The sequence below is a fragment of the Pipistrellus kuhlii genome, unplaced genomic scaffold (genome assembly GCF_014108245.1).
Source record: "Pipistrellus kuhlii isolate mPipKuh1 unplaced genomic scaffold, mPipKuh1.p scaffold_m20_p_4, whole genome shotgun sequence".
Classification (NCBI taxonomy): Eukaryota; Metazoa; Chordata; class Mammalia; order Chiroptera; family Vespertilionidae; genus Pipistrellus; species Pipistrellus kuhlii.
Genome location: NW_023425540.1, coordinates 7,149,443 through 7,167,996, shown reverse-complemented (window position 1 = coordinate 7,167,996; position 18,554 = coordinate 7,149,443). Strand labels below are relative to the sequence as shown.

The 18,554-nt window shown below is 44.9% G+C and overlaps 1 protein-coding gene and 1 long non-coding RNA gene across 4 annotated transcripts in view; one reads left to right on the top strand and one right to left on the bottom strand.

Annotated features, from left to right (window-relative positions):
* PRKAA1 (protein kinase AMP-activated catalytic subunit alpha 1) overlaps positions 1-18,554 on the top strand; it is a 31,108-nt gene that overhangs the window by 718 nt on the left and 11,836 nt on the right. Inside the window, exons 2-4 of one of the 3 annotated variants that reach the window (XM_036411167.2) lie at positions 608-731; positions 13,530-13,671; positions 15,263-15,356. In XM_036411167.2, coding sequence (XP_036267060.1) covers positions 15,297-15,356 — 60 coding nt within the window. In that variant the 5' untranslated portion in view covers positions 608-731; positions 13,530-13,671; positions 15,263-15,296. The remainder of the gene's footprint in view (positions 1-607; positions 732-13,529; positions 13,672-15,262; positions 15,357-18,554) is intronic. The other 2 variants (XM_036411166.2, XM_036411168.2) reach the window with 2 other exon arrangements.
* LOC118703872 lies at positions 12,591-16,743 on the bottom strand. Its single transcript, XR_004983171.1, has 2 exons — positions 16,642-16,743; positions 12,591-12,900 (listed from the first exon to the last, which is right to left on the bottom strand). It is a non-coding gene; the product is annotated as an uncharacterized LOC118703872 (long non-coding RNA).

Here is an 18,554-nt window from a genome sequence, read left to right as displayed (position 1 = left end):
TCGGCGGCGCTGGAGGAAGGTGACCTGGCCCTGCCGTTGCCATGCGCCGCGGTCTCTGTTCGGATGCGGACTCCGTGCCCCCTGGGCTCCCAGGACCGGGGTGCAGTCTCCGTGCCAAAGCCGGGCGGCAGGGCGGGGGTGGCGGCCAGATAGAACTGACCGGTCCGTGCCTGCACCTCCTTTCCAGTTACTTCCACGGGGATACTGACATGTTAATACACAGTTTAGTGTGCATCATCAGACAACATGCTTTCCAATGAAAATGTGGACTCTCTTGCCCAAGTGTTTCAATACAGCGGCCTGGGAATAGAAACGTGCTCTCCAGCCCTCCCGTTCTGGCACAAGAAGTTTAATTTGCAAACTTTATGAGGCCTAATTTCTTTCTTTTTCTTCTTCTTCTTTTACATTCAGACATTTGACTGTGTTAATGAGGAATTCCAGAGGAAAAAAGTAGGGAACGTACCTAATTCGTTAATGGACTTTGGACAAATAATAGTGTATGACTTGCGCATAAAGAAAGAAATGTTTTTGAAAAGTCTGTACAGTGAATGAACGAACCTGAGTCTGCGCCTCCGGAGCTCAATGCACATTTTCTGATTTTGCCTAGGGATGGAAGAGGAGGACCCGCCCTTCTCTTGCCCTTTCTGAGTCATAGGACTGGAACGGTGCTGTGTAGCCCGCAGGGAACCCGCTGCCCAAACCTTCTTAGGAGACTCAGCAAGGCCAGCAATGTAAGAAAGGAAGAGGCAAATGCCAGGGTAGGGCGATAACACCCCGCAGGGTGGGTCTGTGCTAGGTCAGTGAGGCCGTTCTGTGCCCTTGGAATTATCTGTTTATTTTGGCTGTGCTGTCTCTGTACATGCTAGCAATTGCAAGCCACCTTTCATTTACAAGTGTTGCTCAGGAATGCTCATTGATGACCCCCAAGCAGCGATGACAATAGCGATGTCCTCACCTCCCCCACCGTTCTGCTCCGGTTAGGATGCTCGTCCTTCTCCTAATGTAGACATGAGCAGTCAGGTGTGTCTGTCTGTCTCCTCTCTCCCTCTCCCTCTCCCTCCCCCCCCCTCCCCCCCCTCCCCCCTCCCCCCTCAATTTGCTAGGAGGCTTTTGGCATGGCAGATAGGAAAGCAAGAGGACATTTTTTGTGTCCTGGATTTGCTCTGTGATGTGGTTGTGTGCCATGAGCAACAGTGACTGCTGTTGCTTAATTTTCACTCCTCCACATGCGCCTCACACTGTCAAAGTCGACAGCATCACAAAAGTCAACAACGTCACCAAATATGGAAAGGCCTCTATTAGCCAGGGGAACATAGGTTTCATAGCTATGGTTCAGTTTGCTCATAAATGCATTAAGTGGATGTTGGTGAGAATCGTCAACCAGTGCATTTTTTAAAAATCACCACCAGAGGACTTGTTTACTGATTTTATAGGGAGAGGATGGGAGAGAGTGAGAGTGTGAAAGTGAGAGAAAGAAAAACAAACACTGGAGTGAGAAACATTCGTCAGTTGCCTTCCGTAGGGGCCCCAATGGGGACCGAACCCACAACCTAGGTACGTACCCTGACCTGGCATCGAGCCCATGACAGCGTTCCAGCCAACTGAGCCACCTGGCAGGGCTCAGCCAGTACATTTTTAAGTTGTTAAACAGTTGGGATGCTTTTTACCCCAAGTAATGGAAAATCCAACTCAACTGAGCCAAGAACATCTCTTCCTGTAGTGCTCTCTCCAGAGGAAGTGCTAGCGTACCTGTCACGAATCCCGTTGGCTCATCCAGTCCCTCAGGCTAGGAATTCCTGGTGCCAACTGGCTTCCGCTGTGTTCCTAAGTAGGCACTAGCCAGGGAGATGGAATTACCCTCGGAGGGATATGGCCACTCTTGGGTGTGTGTGTGTGTGTGTGTGTGTGTGTGTAGGGGAATCTTAGGAAGTACTTGGATAATATGAGGGAACAGGGAGATAGCTACACAGAAGTGGGTATTGGGAGAAAGTGGGATATAGCTGCTCAGTGGGCAGGCCAAAATAGCTACTATAGAGGTGATGCTGGTAACTTAAACTAGCTTTAATTTGGCAAGAATTCTTAGGAATAATATTAGCCATATGTAGGGTGTCCCCAAAAATGTTTACACAGTCATTTCTGTAGATTCTTTTAAATTTTGAAAATGAACAGTATGTTAATAAACCCTGATTTATAATCATTCAAAGTATATACAATTTTTTGGGAAACCTATTATCTAATGGAGACAATTTGGAGTAGATAGAGCTTTGAAAGTTAGTTAACACATTGGTAAATTTAACCCAATATCATATTCCATGCTTAGATGGAATTTAATTTTCGGGAAGGAGGGGACTGTAAATTTATAGTGATTATTTTGTTTCCTAATACAAGGAAAAAAGCTAATGGTAACATTTTGAGGGGAAAATTTAAACAGACAACAGGGTTAATTTGGAAATATGCTTGAATTAACTTGTATTACTTCCAAGGTTTTTCTTTTTTTCCTGGTTGTGAAGGTGTTAGTCCAAGATATTAGTCTCCTCTCCCTTGTTGGTCCACTCCCCTTCCCTCCCAGGTAGAATAATTATAACAGCATGAATGAACAAAGAGTCATGTGACTATTGCAGTAATTAAACTGGCAGCTTTTGTTAGTTTTCCAAGAGAAGGCTTCCTGTTTAGTGGTCTGGGTGTGTCTTTGGCAAATGAGTTGTTTATACATAGAATCTATTAAGTTGGCAAGTATTTCTACATAAAACTACAATTTCAGGTTAATAGGTGACTGTTCTCTTTGTGGATGAATAATAGTAGAAGTTATTTAAACATTTCTTTAAGTAAAAAATCTTACCTATGAACTAGAGCTATCTATCATGGATGAATCACAAATACGTAACAGTGGCCTAGTGCACGAAATTCATGCACATTAAAAGGGAATTAATTAGAGGAAATATTTTAATATTGCTATTTGTCTGTTCTCTATAATAGAAGTGTCAGGGAGGAAAGAAAATTAGTAAAATGTATATGAAAATCTCCCTCCTATCAGAGTCTGGGGCGCACCATGGGACCCAGAGTCAAGTCCACCCATGTGTGCCTCAAAATCACGCACAATCCAGACTCTGCTGGTCTCAACCACATCAAGCCCTTCAGGGCAAGGGGCACAGCCTTAGGTCCCCTGGCCCAGCGCTGGTTGGGGGCGCACAGCCTCAGGTACCCCATCAAGTCCCATTGGGTGGAGGGACGCAACCTCAGGGCCCTTGGCCCTTGGGCGGGGGGTGTGGCCTCAGGTCCCCTGCCTCCGGGGCAGGGGGCACCGTCTCAGGTCCCCCTGCCCCAGTGCAAGAGTGCGAGGGCGTGACAACCATTTGCATATTAGCTCTTTATTATATAGGATAGGTCACTGAAGCAGAAGTAGAAGGATATGTACACTCATGTTATTTATATAAAATTTAAAATTAACTTCTAGAAATTTATCCTATAGTTGCACTCGTATGTGAAATAATGAGTTATTTATTGCCATATTGTTTGTAAATGTAAAATATTGGAAGTAAGTTCTAATAGGACAAGTTATGGTTTATCCACACGGTGATATGCCTTGCAAACATGGAAGAAAAAAAATAAAAGCAAGAGACTATATGCAATTTAGGGAACAATTTTCAAGGTGTAGTTTTAAGAGGAAAAATAAGGGGATAGTAGAACAATGTTTATAATATACCTACCATTTATATATATAAAAAGCCAGTGACCGGAACACCAGAATGACCAGAACGAGCACTTGCTATGTCCCTATGATGCCTACTGTGACCAGCCAATTGCCCTGATCAGAGCCGGGGCTGGCTGGCCTACCTCCCATGGCCCTTCCCCCCAGCCGGCCCTGCCCCCGATCAGCCCCGCTGGCCATCATCGGGGCTGGCCAGCCAAACCCCACCCATGCAGGAGTTTGTGCACTGGGCCTCTAGTCTAATATATAAAAGGCCAGGGTTGTAACGACCCATCACAACCGGAGGTTGACCAACCCAGGAGTCCTTCAGTCAGTGCTGGGTTGCTGGGACGACCCAGCAATGACTACCCAGATGCAGCCTGGTGACCCAGCGCTGACTGCCCCGGGGGCTGAGACCCAGAGAGAGAGGCAGGGTCTGATCCGCAGTCTCAGTGGCAGCTGTTGATCAGTACTTGCCTCTCTCTTTCTCTCCTTTCTTTCTGAGCTTCGCCATCGGCCAGGCTTTTCTTTCTCCCGACCTCCACAGGGACTGCTCTTAAGCCCCACCTCTCTGATCAGGCCCAGAGATAGGTCTGGAGATGCTGACTGACATAGGAACCAACCAATCAGAACCAAACGTGGGTGCTGTGAAGAACCAATGACTGTCTAGGAGGTGGAGCTATTGATGCTGACTGTCAAAAAAACTGACTAATCAGAACCAAATGTGGGGGCTGTAAGAACCAATGGCTGTCTAGAAGATAGAGCTTTAAAAAAAAATTTAAAAAAATATGTATTTTTTTTATTGATTTTTTTTTTTTTACAGAGAGGAAAGGGGGAGAGATACAGAGCTAGAAACATCAATGAGAGAGAAACATCGACTAGCTGCCTCCTGCACACCCCCCTATGGGGATGTGCCTGCAACCAATGTACATGCCCTTGACCAGAATCAAACTTGGGTCCTTTCAGTCTACAGAAGGATGCTCTATCCACTGAACCAAACCAGTTTCAGCATAGGAGGTAGAGCTTTTGATACTGACTGGCATAGGACCTGACCAATCAGAACCAAATGTAGGTGCTATGAAGAACCAATTGCTGCCTAGGAGGTGGAGCTTCTGATGTTGACAGACATAGACATTGACCAATCAGATCCAAATGTGGGTGCTATGGGGGAGCCAATGGCTGCCTACAAGGCAGGGCTTCTGACATTGGCATAGGAACTGACCAGTCGGAACCAAACCTGGTGCTGTGGGGAGCCAATGGCTGCCTATGAGGGAGAGCTTCTGATACTGACTGACTGGCATAGAAACTGAACCAAATTGGCCAGTAGAGGCGGGTAGTTGGGGGCGAGATCAGGCCGGCAGGGCAGGGTAGTTAGGGGCAATCAGGCCGGCAGGGGAGGGCAGTTGGGGGTGATCAGGCTGGCAGGGGAGGGCAGTTGGGTGTGATCAGGCTGGCAGGGGAGGACAGTTGGGGGTGATCAGGCTGGCAGGCAGGTGAGCAGTTAGGAGCCAGTGGTCCCAGATTTCGAGAGGGATGTCCGACTGTTGGTTTAGGCCTGATCCCTGTCCCAAAGGGTCCCCAATTGGAGTGAGTGCAGGCTGAGCTGAGGGAAACCCCTCCTCCGTGCAAGAATTTCCTGCACCGGGCCTCTAGTATATACCTAAAACGCAGGACAAGTATTTGCTTATGTGTAAAGTATCTCTTTAAAGATGCACATGAAATTGTTACATTAGTTGTTCAGGGGAGGGGAACTAAGTAGTAGGGAACATTTCGCTGTGTATCCTTTCGTACTTTTGAATTGTGTGCTGTAGGTATTGTGTGTTCAAAAGATTATACAACATTAAATTTGCAAGGTAAACATAGAAAGACAATGCTTCTATATTGTCTATGGATTCATACTTGTGGGCACAACAAACACCACATTCAAAATAGTGGTTATCTCTGGGGAGAGAGGAAAGAGAAAGATCTGTGATGAGTCATGCTGGACTTCGCTTGTACTGTTTTACTGCTTAAGCTAGTGGTGGGTGAGACTGGATGTTTGGTATGCCTTTTGGGATGTTTTAAGTGTTTTATTAAAAGGTAGCTTTCTTACTCTGGCTGGGTGGCTCAGTTGGTTAGAACGTCATCCATACACCAAGAAAGTTTCAGGTTCGAGGTTGGGGCACATATGGGAGGCAACTAATCAATGTTTCTCACATCAGTGTTTCTCCCTCTCCCTTTCTCTCTCTCTCTCAAGTCAATGAACATATCCTTCGGTGAGCATTAAAAAAATAAAGGTAGCTTTCTCAAATTTCCACCTATAGCTTTTAAAGATAAACCCCTCTACAGGATTTTTATTTTTTTTATAATTATTTTAGAAGTGAGATTTTTATTCTTTTAATTTTAGAGTGGAGTTGAAATCGTTAGGTGATTAGAATATCTTCAGTAGATATTTCTAACTGTGGGTGGTATCTCTTTGCTATTTATTATAAAATCCTCTTTTCGAAGTATGATCCTGTTTCGCTTCTGGATTACATACCTGAGTAGAAGAGCATTTGTTGCAATGGCCCTCAGTTAGAGTTCCGTTAGAGCACAAGAACAGGCTGTTAGCTCACATTTAGTTGACTAATCTGTTCTGTGCGGAGGATGCGGATTCTGGTAACCTTTGCTGCGAGTGGTGTGCAAATCTTCCATTTTGTTCAAAAGCAGCACCTTAGCACTACTGCAAAACGGCGAGAGTCTGAAGAGGGGAATTTTGAGCTTCGGAAGGGGGATATATCTCTTAGTACTGCTACGTGACAAGGCCCCTGGATGACATTAATCGATTATGGAGCAGCAGTTAAGCAACTGAGCTGAGTCAGTGGAGAATCTTGAGACTACTTTTGAGGAAATTAGGTTTCTTGTGAGGCTAAATGTGACAATGTGTGCTTCCTAAGCCATAGGACACTATAGTTTTAGAAGTATTAGGCCACTGACATTCTAATATTGAAGTGTTTTGGTAATTGGGTTCAAGGCAAATACTTCTGTTCCTATATGTAAGGAAAACACACAGGTAGTCATCTGATGGCCTTAACTTGCCAAGGTTTGCTGGGAGGAAAAGAATGGTTAGAGAGGACACTGCCTTCTCTGGTAGAGGAGATATTTTAGAGTCTTGGGGCATTATTTGAAAACCTCGGAAGGAAAAAACCTATGTCCAGTTAAGACTGGGAAATGTCAGGTTAAACACTTTTTAAAAAATATATATATATATTTTATTGATATTTCACAGAGAGGAGGAAGGGAGAGAGATAGAGAGCCAGAAACGTCGATGAGAGAAACATCGACCAGCTGCCTCTTGCACATCCCCTACTGGGGATGTGCCTGCAACCAATGTACATGCCCTTGACCGGAATTGAACCTGGGACCTTTCAGTCCGCAGACCGACGCTCTATCCACTGAGCCAAACCGGCTTTGGCAGGTTAAACATTTTTAACAGCTTTCTTTACTATAGGGCTTTTCAGAGCCTTTGCATTTTAATATGCATAGTGAGTTTCTTTCTTTTTTTAATCATATGAGAACATCTGATTTAAAAAAATAGATTTATTGATTGATTTTAGAGAGAGAGAGGGCGGGAGGGAAAGAGAAACACCGATTTGTTGTTCTACGTATTTGTGCATTTATTGGTTGCTTCTTGCCTGTGCCCTGACCAGAGACTGAACCGGCAACCTTGGCATATCAAGATGGTGCTCTAACCACCTGAGCTGCCTGCCCGGAGTGAGTTTTGAAAAAGGGAGAATAGACTTCCTAGATATGAAATCTTTTTTCTGTGGAGGGTCTCCAGACCTAGTGTGTTACAGAACATACTTTATAACGTCTATTATGCTGATTTTAGTTTTATCATTTTTCTAGCCCATAGGAAATTAGAATCCCTTAATTAGAGCATTGGAAGGGGGCTGTGAGAGCAGGCTCTTGATAGTCCGTGAAGGATGAGACAGGTCTTTAAAAAGCAGAGAGCCTCAGGAGCTGGGACATATAGTCTAGGAGTAAGAAGGCCTGTGCTTTAGACAGCACGGAGGGACTGGAGCACATTGTGCTAAGTGAAACAAGCCAGTCAGAGGAAGACAACACCATATGACCTCACTCAGATGTGGAATCTAATGAACAAACTGAACTACCAAGCCAAATAGAGACAGACTTGTAGATAGAGAGCAGGCAGACAGCTCTGGTTGGGGGGTGTTGAGGGCTATGGAGGGACTGAGAAAAATGGAGAGAGAGCTTATGGACATGGACAACAGGGTGGTGAGTGCAGGGGGAGAAGGGGGGGAGGTGGTACAGGGCAAAGAGGGGATAAAAGGTGATGGGGGGAAAAAGTCCTCTCTGGCCAAGTAACTCCTACGCATGTCCCTGTGAGGGCACAGGGAGTGGCTGATGTGCTCACATGCTGACCGTCTCTCTGGTTCCTAATCATGTACATGCGCTCCATTTAAGAGAACATAAGCATGTGCAGTGGTTCAGAAAGCCTGTTTTCAAAGAGATGACTTCTGCTAGCTTGTTCATGATATTGGTGAATATCATTTTCAAAAATTGACTGATAAACTGATAAACTTACTGTACCAGTTTCCTAGGGCTGTAGTGACAAAGTGCCACAAACCCTGCAGCTTAAGACAACAAAGGTATAAGCCAGGTATTCCTCACATTCCGGAGGCCAGGAGCCCAGGAGCAAGCGGAGGTCGGCCACAGCCCTTTTCAAAGCAGGGGTGGGTAGGTGGGGGGAGAGGGGGTCCTGTCCCTTGCCTCCTCCAGCTCTGGTGGCTGCTGGTCTTCCTCGGCAGCAAGACCACAGTCGCTGCCTTGGTCCTCACGTGGCCACCGCCTGTACGTGTGTGTCGGTGTGTGGTTTCTTTCTGGGTCCCTCCTTCTCTTATAAGGACACCGGACACTAGATCTAGAGTGCACTAATTACATCTGCAAAGACTCTGTTTCCCAGGAAGATTACTTTCTGAGGTTCCCCGTGGACTTGAATTTGGGGAGGAGGAATACTATGTAATCCCCTACACCTGCCATTATACTTACTCTTTGTGCCTATAGTTTTATGCTCTTCTTTTGTCCTTAATAATGCCCTAATTTTTTTAAATGACTTTTAAATTGGTGTGACAGAACAAATGAAGTATCTTCTTGGCTTCTTGTCTTAAAACATTGACATTGACGTAGGGCAGGTTTTTGTTAGATTGAGTTCACTTTCTCATCCGGGAAACTGTCACAGTAGCAGTGGCTAGCATGTAGTAGTTGTAGGCATTCATGAACTGTTTCTTAAATGAACAAATGGATGTTTAGGATAATTATTACTCAGTCTATTCTTTTTAAAACTATTAGACTATAAGGATCCCTCTGATATCTTAATTTCTTCTATTTGTGTTTTATAAAAAGGATATTTATATTTGTATTATTATGCCAAGTAATGTCCATTTGAGGATTATTATTTTTTAAATCTATCACTTTTGATGTATCATTTTTGCAAAAAGCACAGCATTTTGAGACACACCTGGGGTCATGTTTTGACTTTGCAAGCCACTAGCTGTGTCATTTCCTTCCAGCTTTTTGGTGAGTCAGTATGTCCGGGCACAGAGTGGGGACATCATGAATATGAGCTAGTAAATTGTCTGCCGAAATTGCTTTACATATTAACTGGATTTATATTTTTAAAAATAGAATCGGATTTGAGCTGCAGCCAGAGGAACCTGGTTGTTTGCCTCTGGGCTCTTCTGTGCCGGAGCCAGGCTTCCTGTCGTTCTCAGGGAGTGCCGGGGCCTTGGTGTAGTGCATGCAGCAAACCCTCTTAATTTTATTTTTATTTTATTTTATTTATTTATTTTTTAAATATACTTTATTGATTTTGTACAGAGAAGAAGGGAGAGAGATAGAGAGTTAGAAACATCGATGAGAGAGAGTCATCGATCAGCTGCCTCTTGCACACCCCCTACTGGGGATATTCCCGCAACCAAGGTACATGCCCTTGCCCAGAATCGAACCCGGGACCTTTCAGTCCCCAAGCCAACGCTCTATCCATTGAGCCAAACCGGTTTCTGCAACCCTCTTAATTTAAAACGCTTTTCACCGAGATTTGCTTCCAATGAAATTAACAGGTGCAATGATACGCTACTCCCCAATCACTCATGAGTTGAATTTTACTTGGTTCCCTAGTCCCATCCCTCTCATTATTGCTAATTTCTTTCTTATTTCCTGGCGTGTGCTACATAAATGTTTCCGTCACATTTCTGCTACAGCATACATGCTTTCACAATGGATACTTCTGTTGAAAGAGTCGTCTTGCTCTGCTCTTATTTCGTAACTTCTGCATTCTCTTAACTATCTCTCTGAAATGGTTAATATTTGTCAATTTCTTGGGTGATCTTCATGTGCACCGCCCCCTTTTATTGTTTGCGCTGTGATTGCTTTATTCTATTTATTTCTTTACCCTGTCGTTACTTTGGCTGTCTCCAGAGGCCAGGGCGGTCCCCGGAGCCAGGTCGCTGTGGGTCAGGACTTTGCCCGGCGGCATCGGCTGGCATGCGTGGACGCGTAGTGCGTGCCGATAACAGAATGAGTTTGAGAACGCTTCTGATCTCCTCTTGCAGCGCCTTGTTTAATGACCGAAGATTAAGTGTGGGCTTTTGGATGAACCCAGTTGCTTTCTTAAAATGACTCGGGGTTGAAACTACATTGAGCAGGGGTGGTGGGAGAAGAGACTGGTTGACTTGTGATAAGGTCAGACTTGGGCGGATTCTGTTTAACATCCTTTCCAGCTCTCCGCCGCCGGTATTCCCAGTGCTGTGCTGTGTCCATCTGTGTCAGCTGTGGTCACTGGGCCAGCTTCCTGGGCAGCCAGGGTGCGGGGTTTGGGGAGTTTTTGCTGAGACATGAGACTCGGGTACTGGTGAACAAAAGAAAACCTGCTGAGAGCCAGAGCTCATGTCAGCCGTGCCTGTCGGCCTCTTCCTCCCGCACCTCAGGCCTGTTTTCCTGAGGTTTCGGTGGAAGCATGTCCGGGGCCCTCTTCCCGGAGCTGCTGTCACTCCTCAGCCAGGGTGGTTGGGGATTAGCTGGGCTATATAAAGGCGGTTAAATTTAGAGATTCCTTTGCATTGTGGTCATTCTAAAATGGCACTTTGCCTCCTGGTCCTGTGCTCATCCTCTGGTGACGGTGGCTGTACTCTGTCCACAGCGGCTCATGGCGGGAGGGATTCACTGTGGGGTTTGTGAAGGTTACAGGGCAGGGCACAGGGAAGTGAACTTGGGTGGGCGTTTTCCTCCCTGTGAAATATCTGTATCACCTGACCTTGGCTTTCATATTACTCATTAAGATGGTTAAGCAAACGCTTTAACATTTCAGAACACGGAGGACTGCCTGTCCCATTGTTCTGGCCTCCGGATTGCTGGCCTCTGGGGGCGGGGAGCCCGAACTCACTGTCTGGGTTAGCCTGGTGGGGAAGGAGGCTGTGATCTGTGAGGTTCGCCCTCGTGGGCTTGTTTTTTAATCCTCACCCGAGGATATATTTCATTGATTTTAGAGAGAGGAAAGGAGCAAAAAAGAGAGAGAGAGAGAGAGAGAGAGAGAGAGAGAGAGGGAGAGAGAGACAGACATTGATGGGAGAGAGAAACATTGACGATTGCCTTCTCATAAGAGCCCATCAGGGATCAAACCCGAAACCTTTGGGTGTGTAGGACGAGAGGACGTTCCAACCAGCTGAGCCCACCAGCAGGCTCCCTCTACCTTCTATACATGTGTATACAGCTGATTTCAGAGGGGAAGGGAGACGGGGAAAGAGAGAACATCAATAATGAAAGAGTCATTGATCGGCTGCCTCCTGCACGCCCCCTACTGGGGATGGAGCCTGAAACCCAGCCTGTGCCCTGACTGGGAATTGAACCATGGCCTCCTGGTCCATAGGTGGGCTCTTGGGGTTTTTTAAAGGATAGTGAGGCTCAGCTTTATCCCAGATCCCATGGTATTAATCTGCTAGGGCTGTCATAACGAGATACAGCGGCCATGGTTTCCGCAGGTCTGGTGTCTTCTGAGGCCTCTCCCCCAGAGGGCTGCCTTCTCCCCTGTGCTCACAGGGTTTCCTGTGTGTGCCCTGGGGTCTGTGTCCAAGTCCCTGCTCACAGGGGCCCGGGCGGTCAGGTGGGATGAGGGCCAACCTGAGTTGTCTGTTTCAACGCCGCCACCTCTCTGAGGCCCTGTTTCCAAGGACTGTCTTCCTGGGCCTTAGGGCTTCCATATGTAAAATTAGGGGAGACATAAGCCAGACCATAGCAAATACAAATGACTTAAAGGGATTTCCTGTTACCACGAGCCTTGATTTTCAGCTGATGATGATCATGATCCTCAGGGACAGCTCTCTGATGGTGTCTAACTCTTCTAGTTGAGTGGAGAGCCTTTTCTCCTGTAAAGCTAAAACCCTAAATTCCTCATTTAACCTTTATTTATTTATCTTTTTTGGTAAAGTAATACATGTATATTTTAAAAGGTCCAATAGAGGTTGGAGGTGTATTTATAAAATAGAATTCCCTATCTCCACTTCGGACTCCTATCTGTTTCTTTTTGTACTTAATTTTTATTTTTTTTTCAAATCTCCATTTGAAAAAAAAACGTACTTATATGCATGCATATATCCAGTGGATATATGCATGCATATAAGTACTCTCTTACTTTCTATGGACAGGCTGTTTTGGTTGACTATTATGGTAGATGAGGGTGTGAGTTCTCTTGTACCTTTTCCTCTATACCTTCATTCTCCTAATAAAATTATATAATCTTTAAAAATCCGTATTTGGTGTTTCCATAATTATGAGTACATAAAAACTCTTTAGTAAGTCAGGACTATGACAGTATTGTCTTACTTTTAATTTCCCTTGAGTTTTTAACTCATTCCCCCCCCCCCCCCATTTGCTTTGTTCTCTTTGGACCTAAGTTTAAATCCCCCACATCTTCAAATGTCTGTAAAATCCGTCAGTACAACATTCTATACTTTTAAACCCGGAAGACAATTTTCTCTCTTTCCTCCCCACAGAAATAACCATCTTGGGTCCCTGCAGCATCTCCGTCTGGATTTGTTTCCTCTGGGCCTTTCAGATCTGTTACCCAGGGCTGCGTCATTACTCTATCGGGGTTACCCTTAGATTTCTCCTACATTGGATACCATCTTGTTGGTTTCCCTGCTGATTTTGATGGACTATATATTCTCCATTAGATTCTTGAGAAAGGGTGGACTTTTTGGTGATTTTGCCTCTGCGAAAATGTCTAAGTTCTGTCACCATTGAATATCAGGGCACTGCATTCAAAATTACAAAATAATCACTTAACTTTTTCCTTATTTTTAGAAATAGATACGGCATGCTCAGGAACCAAACTTTGAATGACCCCGGGGGTTACCGACAGGGGGAGTTTGTTTGTAGCATGGGGAGTTTTTTGGGATGGTGAACTGTTCTGTGTCTGATTGTGATGGTGGCTACACCAGTTTCTACCCATGGTAAAACCTGTAGAATGGTACACCCAAAGAAAAACGTTCAATTTGAATGTCTGATAGTTTAATGAAGTGAAAAACAAATGAAGAGAATGTAAAAGTGCAGAAAGGAAGTCTCTTTTCTTTCTCTTTCCCTCACCTCCCAGCCTTCCTTCTTAGAAGGAACTGCTGTTGTCATTCACATATGTTTTCTCCCACTTAGTCACCCACACAGACATTCACAGCAAATCGGGCAGAATGGAAGGAAGTTAAACTTGCTCACGTATTTTCTGAGTCTGCTAAGATCAGTGCTCTTAGAATGTGTGTGAGTGTCATTGGTCAGGCCGGGCGCTAACCAGGTACCATGGTTCCTCCCGCAGTTGGCAAGCACGAACTGACTGGGCATAAAGTCGCAGTGAAGATACTCAACCGACAGAAGATTCGAAGCCTCGATGTGGTAGGAAAAATCCGCAGAGAAATTCAGAACCTCAAGCTTTTTCGGCATCCTCATATTATTAAACTGTAAGATCTGCTTATATTCCTAGTATATTCCTGTCACTTTTTCATCATTGTTGCTAACCTAATTAACACACTGAGCGAGAAAGATGACTGACATTTCTTTGGTCTGTTCTTGAGGGGTTTGAAACGTCTTCCTGTTCATGTACTGGCATTAATCTAGCCTCCTTCAAGGTCACTTAGACCTGTGTCCTGTATTCCCCTTGTGCTTATCAGCAGTTACCTTTCTCATTCTTTCTTGTCTTCTGATCAGTGCCCTTCGGATAGGATGTTCAAGGCCCTATTTGCTGCAGGACCAGCAGTGAAATAATTTGCTAGTCCAAACTCTTAGCCCCCACATCTCCACGTGTCACCTCACCAGAGACATGCAGCAAATAGGGTTTCCCCCATGCTGCCTCCGCCTGATAAAACCAAGGACAGATAATGGAGTATCAGGAACCCACTGTTGCGAAAAGGCAGTAACGTGACCGCCATTTTACAGTTGCCAGTTATTGGGGTTTTCGGTCATTTATTTACAGCTTTATTCTACAGGCTGTACGTTAAAGCTGCGTAGACTTTTGTGCTGAACTAGCTGACTCCAAATTGGCTTCCCTCTCACCGCTTCTCATTTGATGAGGTGCCCCAGTGTTCAGTACTGTCCATACTCATCACCTCCCGCTCTGACCTCCACATCACCTCCCGCTCTGACCACATCACCTCCCGCTCTGCGGCCTCTCCCAGCCTCAGGCCCGCTGCTCCCCATCGCCATGTGGGTGTCCGAGAAGCACGTGACATCACTCCCCGCGAGCTCGCTGTCACTCTCCCAGACGTGCTCTTCCCACAGCCACCATCTCGGTCCTCCCGGCAGGGGCTTTGGAGGCATCCTTCACTTCCTCCCATCCATTCCATCGCTTCCTTCTCAGCTCCTTCATCGCCATCGGCCTGGGCGGAGCCCCTCCATCTCATCCCGCTCCTGGTCTGTTGCAGCAGCTCCTGCATCCATCTTTACTGCGCTCCTTCTTCACGCGGCTGCACAGGTCACCTGTGACTAGGCCAGATCACACGACCACTCTGCTTGAAACCTTCGTCTTAGGGTAAAAGCCAGAGCTCCATCCTGGCCTGTAAGGCTCTGTGTCCTCGGGCTTCCGCTCACCCCCGTGACCCCATCCCGTCTCTCTCTCCCAGCTCACTCTGCGAGCCTTCTCGCCAGCCTCGAGCTTGCCAGGCAGACTTCCCCCCGGGGGGCCTTTGCACTGGCTGCTCCCTCTACCTGGTTCCCCTCCTTCCGAGACGGTGGCACCCTTCATCCCTCACTTCCATCAGGCTCTGCTCAAACACTGCTTTCTCAGCGAGGCCTTCCGTGACCCTCCATAGAGAGGGTCCCGCAGTTCGCTTCATTTCTCTCCAGAGCCGGTGCCACCTGAGATCATGCTCATTTAGATCTGTTTGTCGCCCGGCTCGTAGGACAGGAACCCCGGGAGGGCAGGAAAGTTTCGTTTCCCGCAGTTTTCTCAGCTCCCAGCAGGGTACCTGGGCTATTGGAGGTGCTTACTAAGTATTGATTGAATGCATGCATATACATGTTTTAATGCTGGTAGATACTGTTTTCTCTCACCAGGTACCAGGTCATCAGTACACCATCTGATATTTTCATGGTGATGGAGTATGTCTCGGGAGGAGAGCTATTTGATTATATCTGTAAAAATGGAAGGGTAAGCAGTTCCAATTTAATCCTGTCCCTGTCTGTAACTCTCCTCACCCCTTACCAGCTTCAGGACCCTGTGTTGGGAAGCGATTTTGTTAAGAGGCCTGTTTAACACCCATTTCCCATAGTCATTTGTCCAGAATCAGACGGTGCTTAGAGCTAGTAAGGACCTTAAGGGTGGTTTTCTCAGCCTGCTTACACAGATGTGGGAACTGAGACTCAGTTTATGTATTTGCTCAAGATCACATGACTTATTAATGACAGAACTGGAACGAGACCACAGAACTCATGATTCTCAGACACTGTTTTGGGGGCATACAGATGCTTTTAACATATATCATAAAGTATTTATTTAATCCTTATAAAATACATTATTAAATATTTACAGATCTAGGCCTTGCTAGCGAACCCTAGATATATTTAAATTGCATTCACTTTTCTGTTTCCGAAATCTGATTTACCTGAAAAGCACAGGCTGCATGAAGGGCTTAGGTAGACTTAGAGAATTTAGAGTTGGAAGGAACTTTAGAAGACATTGTGAATAGTATCTTAAGTTACAGATACAAAAACTGAACTCAGATCCCTGCCCACACTTTTTCTCACACCCAGGTTATTGGCATGTGAAGTCTCTACTATAGGAACCATAGCTAGCACCGAGAATCCATCCCCCCTCCCAATCTGAAGTTCTTTGTGTCATCCACTTGTTCTGCTAGTATATAGCATATGTTTATTTTCATCACACTCAACTCATTAACCAAGTTAATTTTCATTTGCCGTTTCTTAACATGGCTCATGTAAATTTGAGGCATTCCACTTCTCTCTTCACTGTATCTCCCCGCACCCGCCTTTCCTGCCGGGACATATGGAAGTTGGATTGGCATCTTGTTTGCTTTTGCATTTCTTTGTGTCAGTCTGCTTAACATTATGGGAGTTTTCTTCTGTGTTTATCTGTTGCAGATTAACATCTCAGTTGACATAGTTTCTATTTCACGGGTCTTCCTTGTTTTCTGGAATTTTCTTTTCTATAAATAGCCTGTTTTTTCTCCATAGATGTAATACTTACCTGAAGATGACAAGTAGTTAAATTTTTTTTCTTGGGATCCCTGCATTGTTTCTGGACAGTTGTGCTCCAGTTCCCTGCTCCCTGGCCTTTTAAAATTCACTTTATTGGTCTTTCCTTGTCTCTTGTGCATTGGCCCTTCCTTACTGGCTGTCCACTTATTGAGAGTGAGGTTCGGAAGGCCGAGCTCATGGGGTGGGCCTCTACATAGGTTGGTTAGGTAGGGACTTACCATTGTATTGGGGTCCACCAAAGGTCAGTAACCACAAACAGCTTCTTTGGATCAGATGGTTGCTCCAGAAGGAACCTTCCAGTTTCCCTGGGCATCAGCTCCGCTGCCAGCAAGCTTCCAGCAGCCAGGAAGCTGAAGGGAAGAGGCTGCAGGTGACACTTTCACGCAATCCCCATGTTTTCCTTCTGGGGCTTCAGCCCTGCCTGGGTGTCCTTGAGGTCAGCCTTAGTGAGAAGCAATCATGGGTCTTACTCCCTAGCAGAGGAGTTTAGAACTTGTTTCTCCAACCAGTTGTTCTGTTTTTAGTCCACCTCCCACTTCTACCTTCAAAAATTCCTGGGACTCCCCATTTCTGAGCCTTTTCGGGCTCTCTGTACAGGCGGGTTGTTGCTGGCTTCCGTTCCTATGGGCGTGGGTCTCGGCATCCTCTGGCTGGTGAAGTCTTTCTCGCTTCCATCCACTCTCCAGCATGGTGGCGCCTCTTAATTCCTGCCGTCTCTTCTCTGGTTCTTTTTGTCCTTTCAGTAGTATCTCAAGGAGTGGAGGCCAAAGGTTCAGTCTGCCATGTTTGACTGGAAATACGTTTTGAGTTTTCTAAATCTTCCTTTGAAAATCTCCCCTCCTTCATCCTTTGTACTGTATTTATTATTAATATAGTATAATCTTCATCTTTTGTAGCCTATCTGGTTAGTTGTAGCCTGTCTTATATTTTAATTAATTAAATTTTCTTCTCTTTCACATTTAGAACACATTCTTTTTTCATTTAGTATATTTGATATGATTGTTTAAAAAGGGGAAACTACATTTCTTCTAGAAATAAAGGTGTTAGATTGCCAATTCATTAGCATTATTTTTAGAGGAAGGGTATCACAGAACTTCGATAACTTGTTAAAAATATATATATTTTATTGACTTTAGAGAGAGGAATGGAGACGGATAGAGAGATGGAAACATGGATGAGAGAGAAATGTTGACTAGCTGTCTCCTGTACACCCCACACTGGGGATTGAGCCAAAAACTGGGCATGTCTCCTGACCAGGAATCAGATCCCGGACTCCTGGTTCATAGGTCAGCAATCAAGGACTGAGCCACACAGTCCAGGCATACTTGATAGTTTTAATTTTGCTTTCAAAATATTATTATTTCATCTTTTCTCCCAGATTATTTATGCCATTTAAGGTATAAAAATCTCATTTTAGAATGCTAATTTGTGCCCAGTTTTAGAGAATTGCATATTAGAGTTCTTCACCTTAAGTATTAATAGCTTATTAGTTAAATACCCCTTCTTGAGTGCAAACATGCCAAAGTAATAATTAAGGGGAAAAAAGTGAGAAAATATGGATAAAAGGAAGAGAATTTTTACTGGTAAAAGAATATTTAAAAACATGTAGTTGCAGCAAAAGGTAATCTTTTCAGTAAGTCAATTAAAGATAAATGCTTTTATATTTTATAGAATAAATGGAATTAAGGTTTTTCTTTTGTTAAAACGAAAACGTCTTTTATTTCAGGACGTAAAGTGAGATGATTGCTTGGTAATTCATTAACAATGCTTTAAATGTTACTCCCTCATATAGACTAACGTACTATCCCCGCCACAGCATAACTGTGTCCTTATTCTGCTTTGTTTTTCTTCAAAGCACCATCACTCGTTTATTTTATTGTCTATTTTCTCAACTGTATTAGTCCCTTTGTTGCTACATAGCAGTAAACTGTACATGAGGTTTTCAATAAATATTTGTTAGGAATGAAAGATGACACATTTTGAATTTATAGGAGAAACCATGTCTAGTTTTAGCAGAAATTGGAACTGTCTGAAATAGCTCATGAGATATAAAGGAAAGCAAGCTGTGACAGTGGAGTCATGAAAGTGGTCCCCTGAGAAGCTGAGTCACTGATTTGGGTTCCGGGTCCTC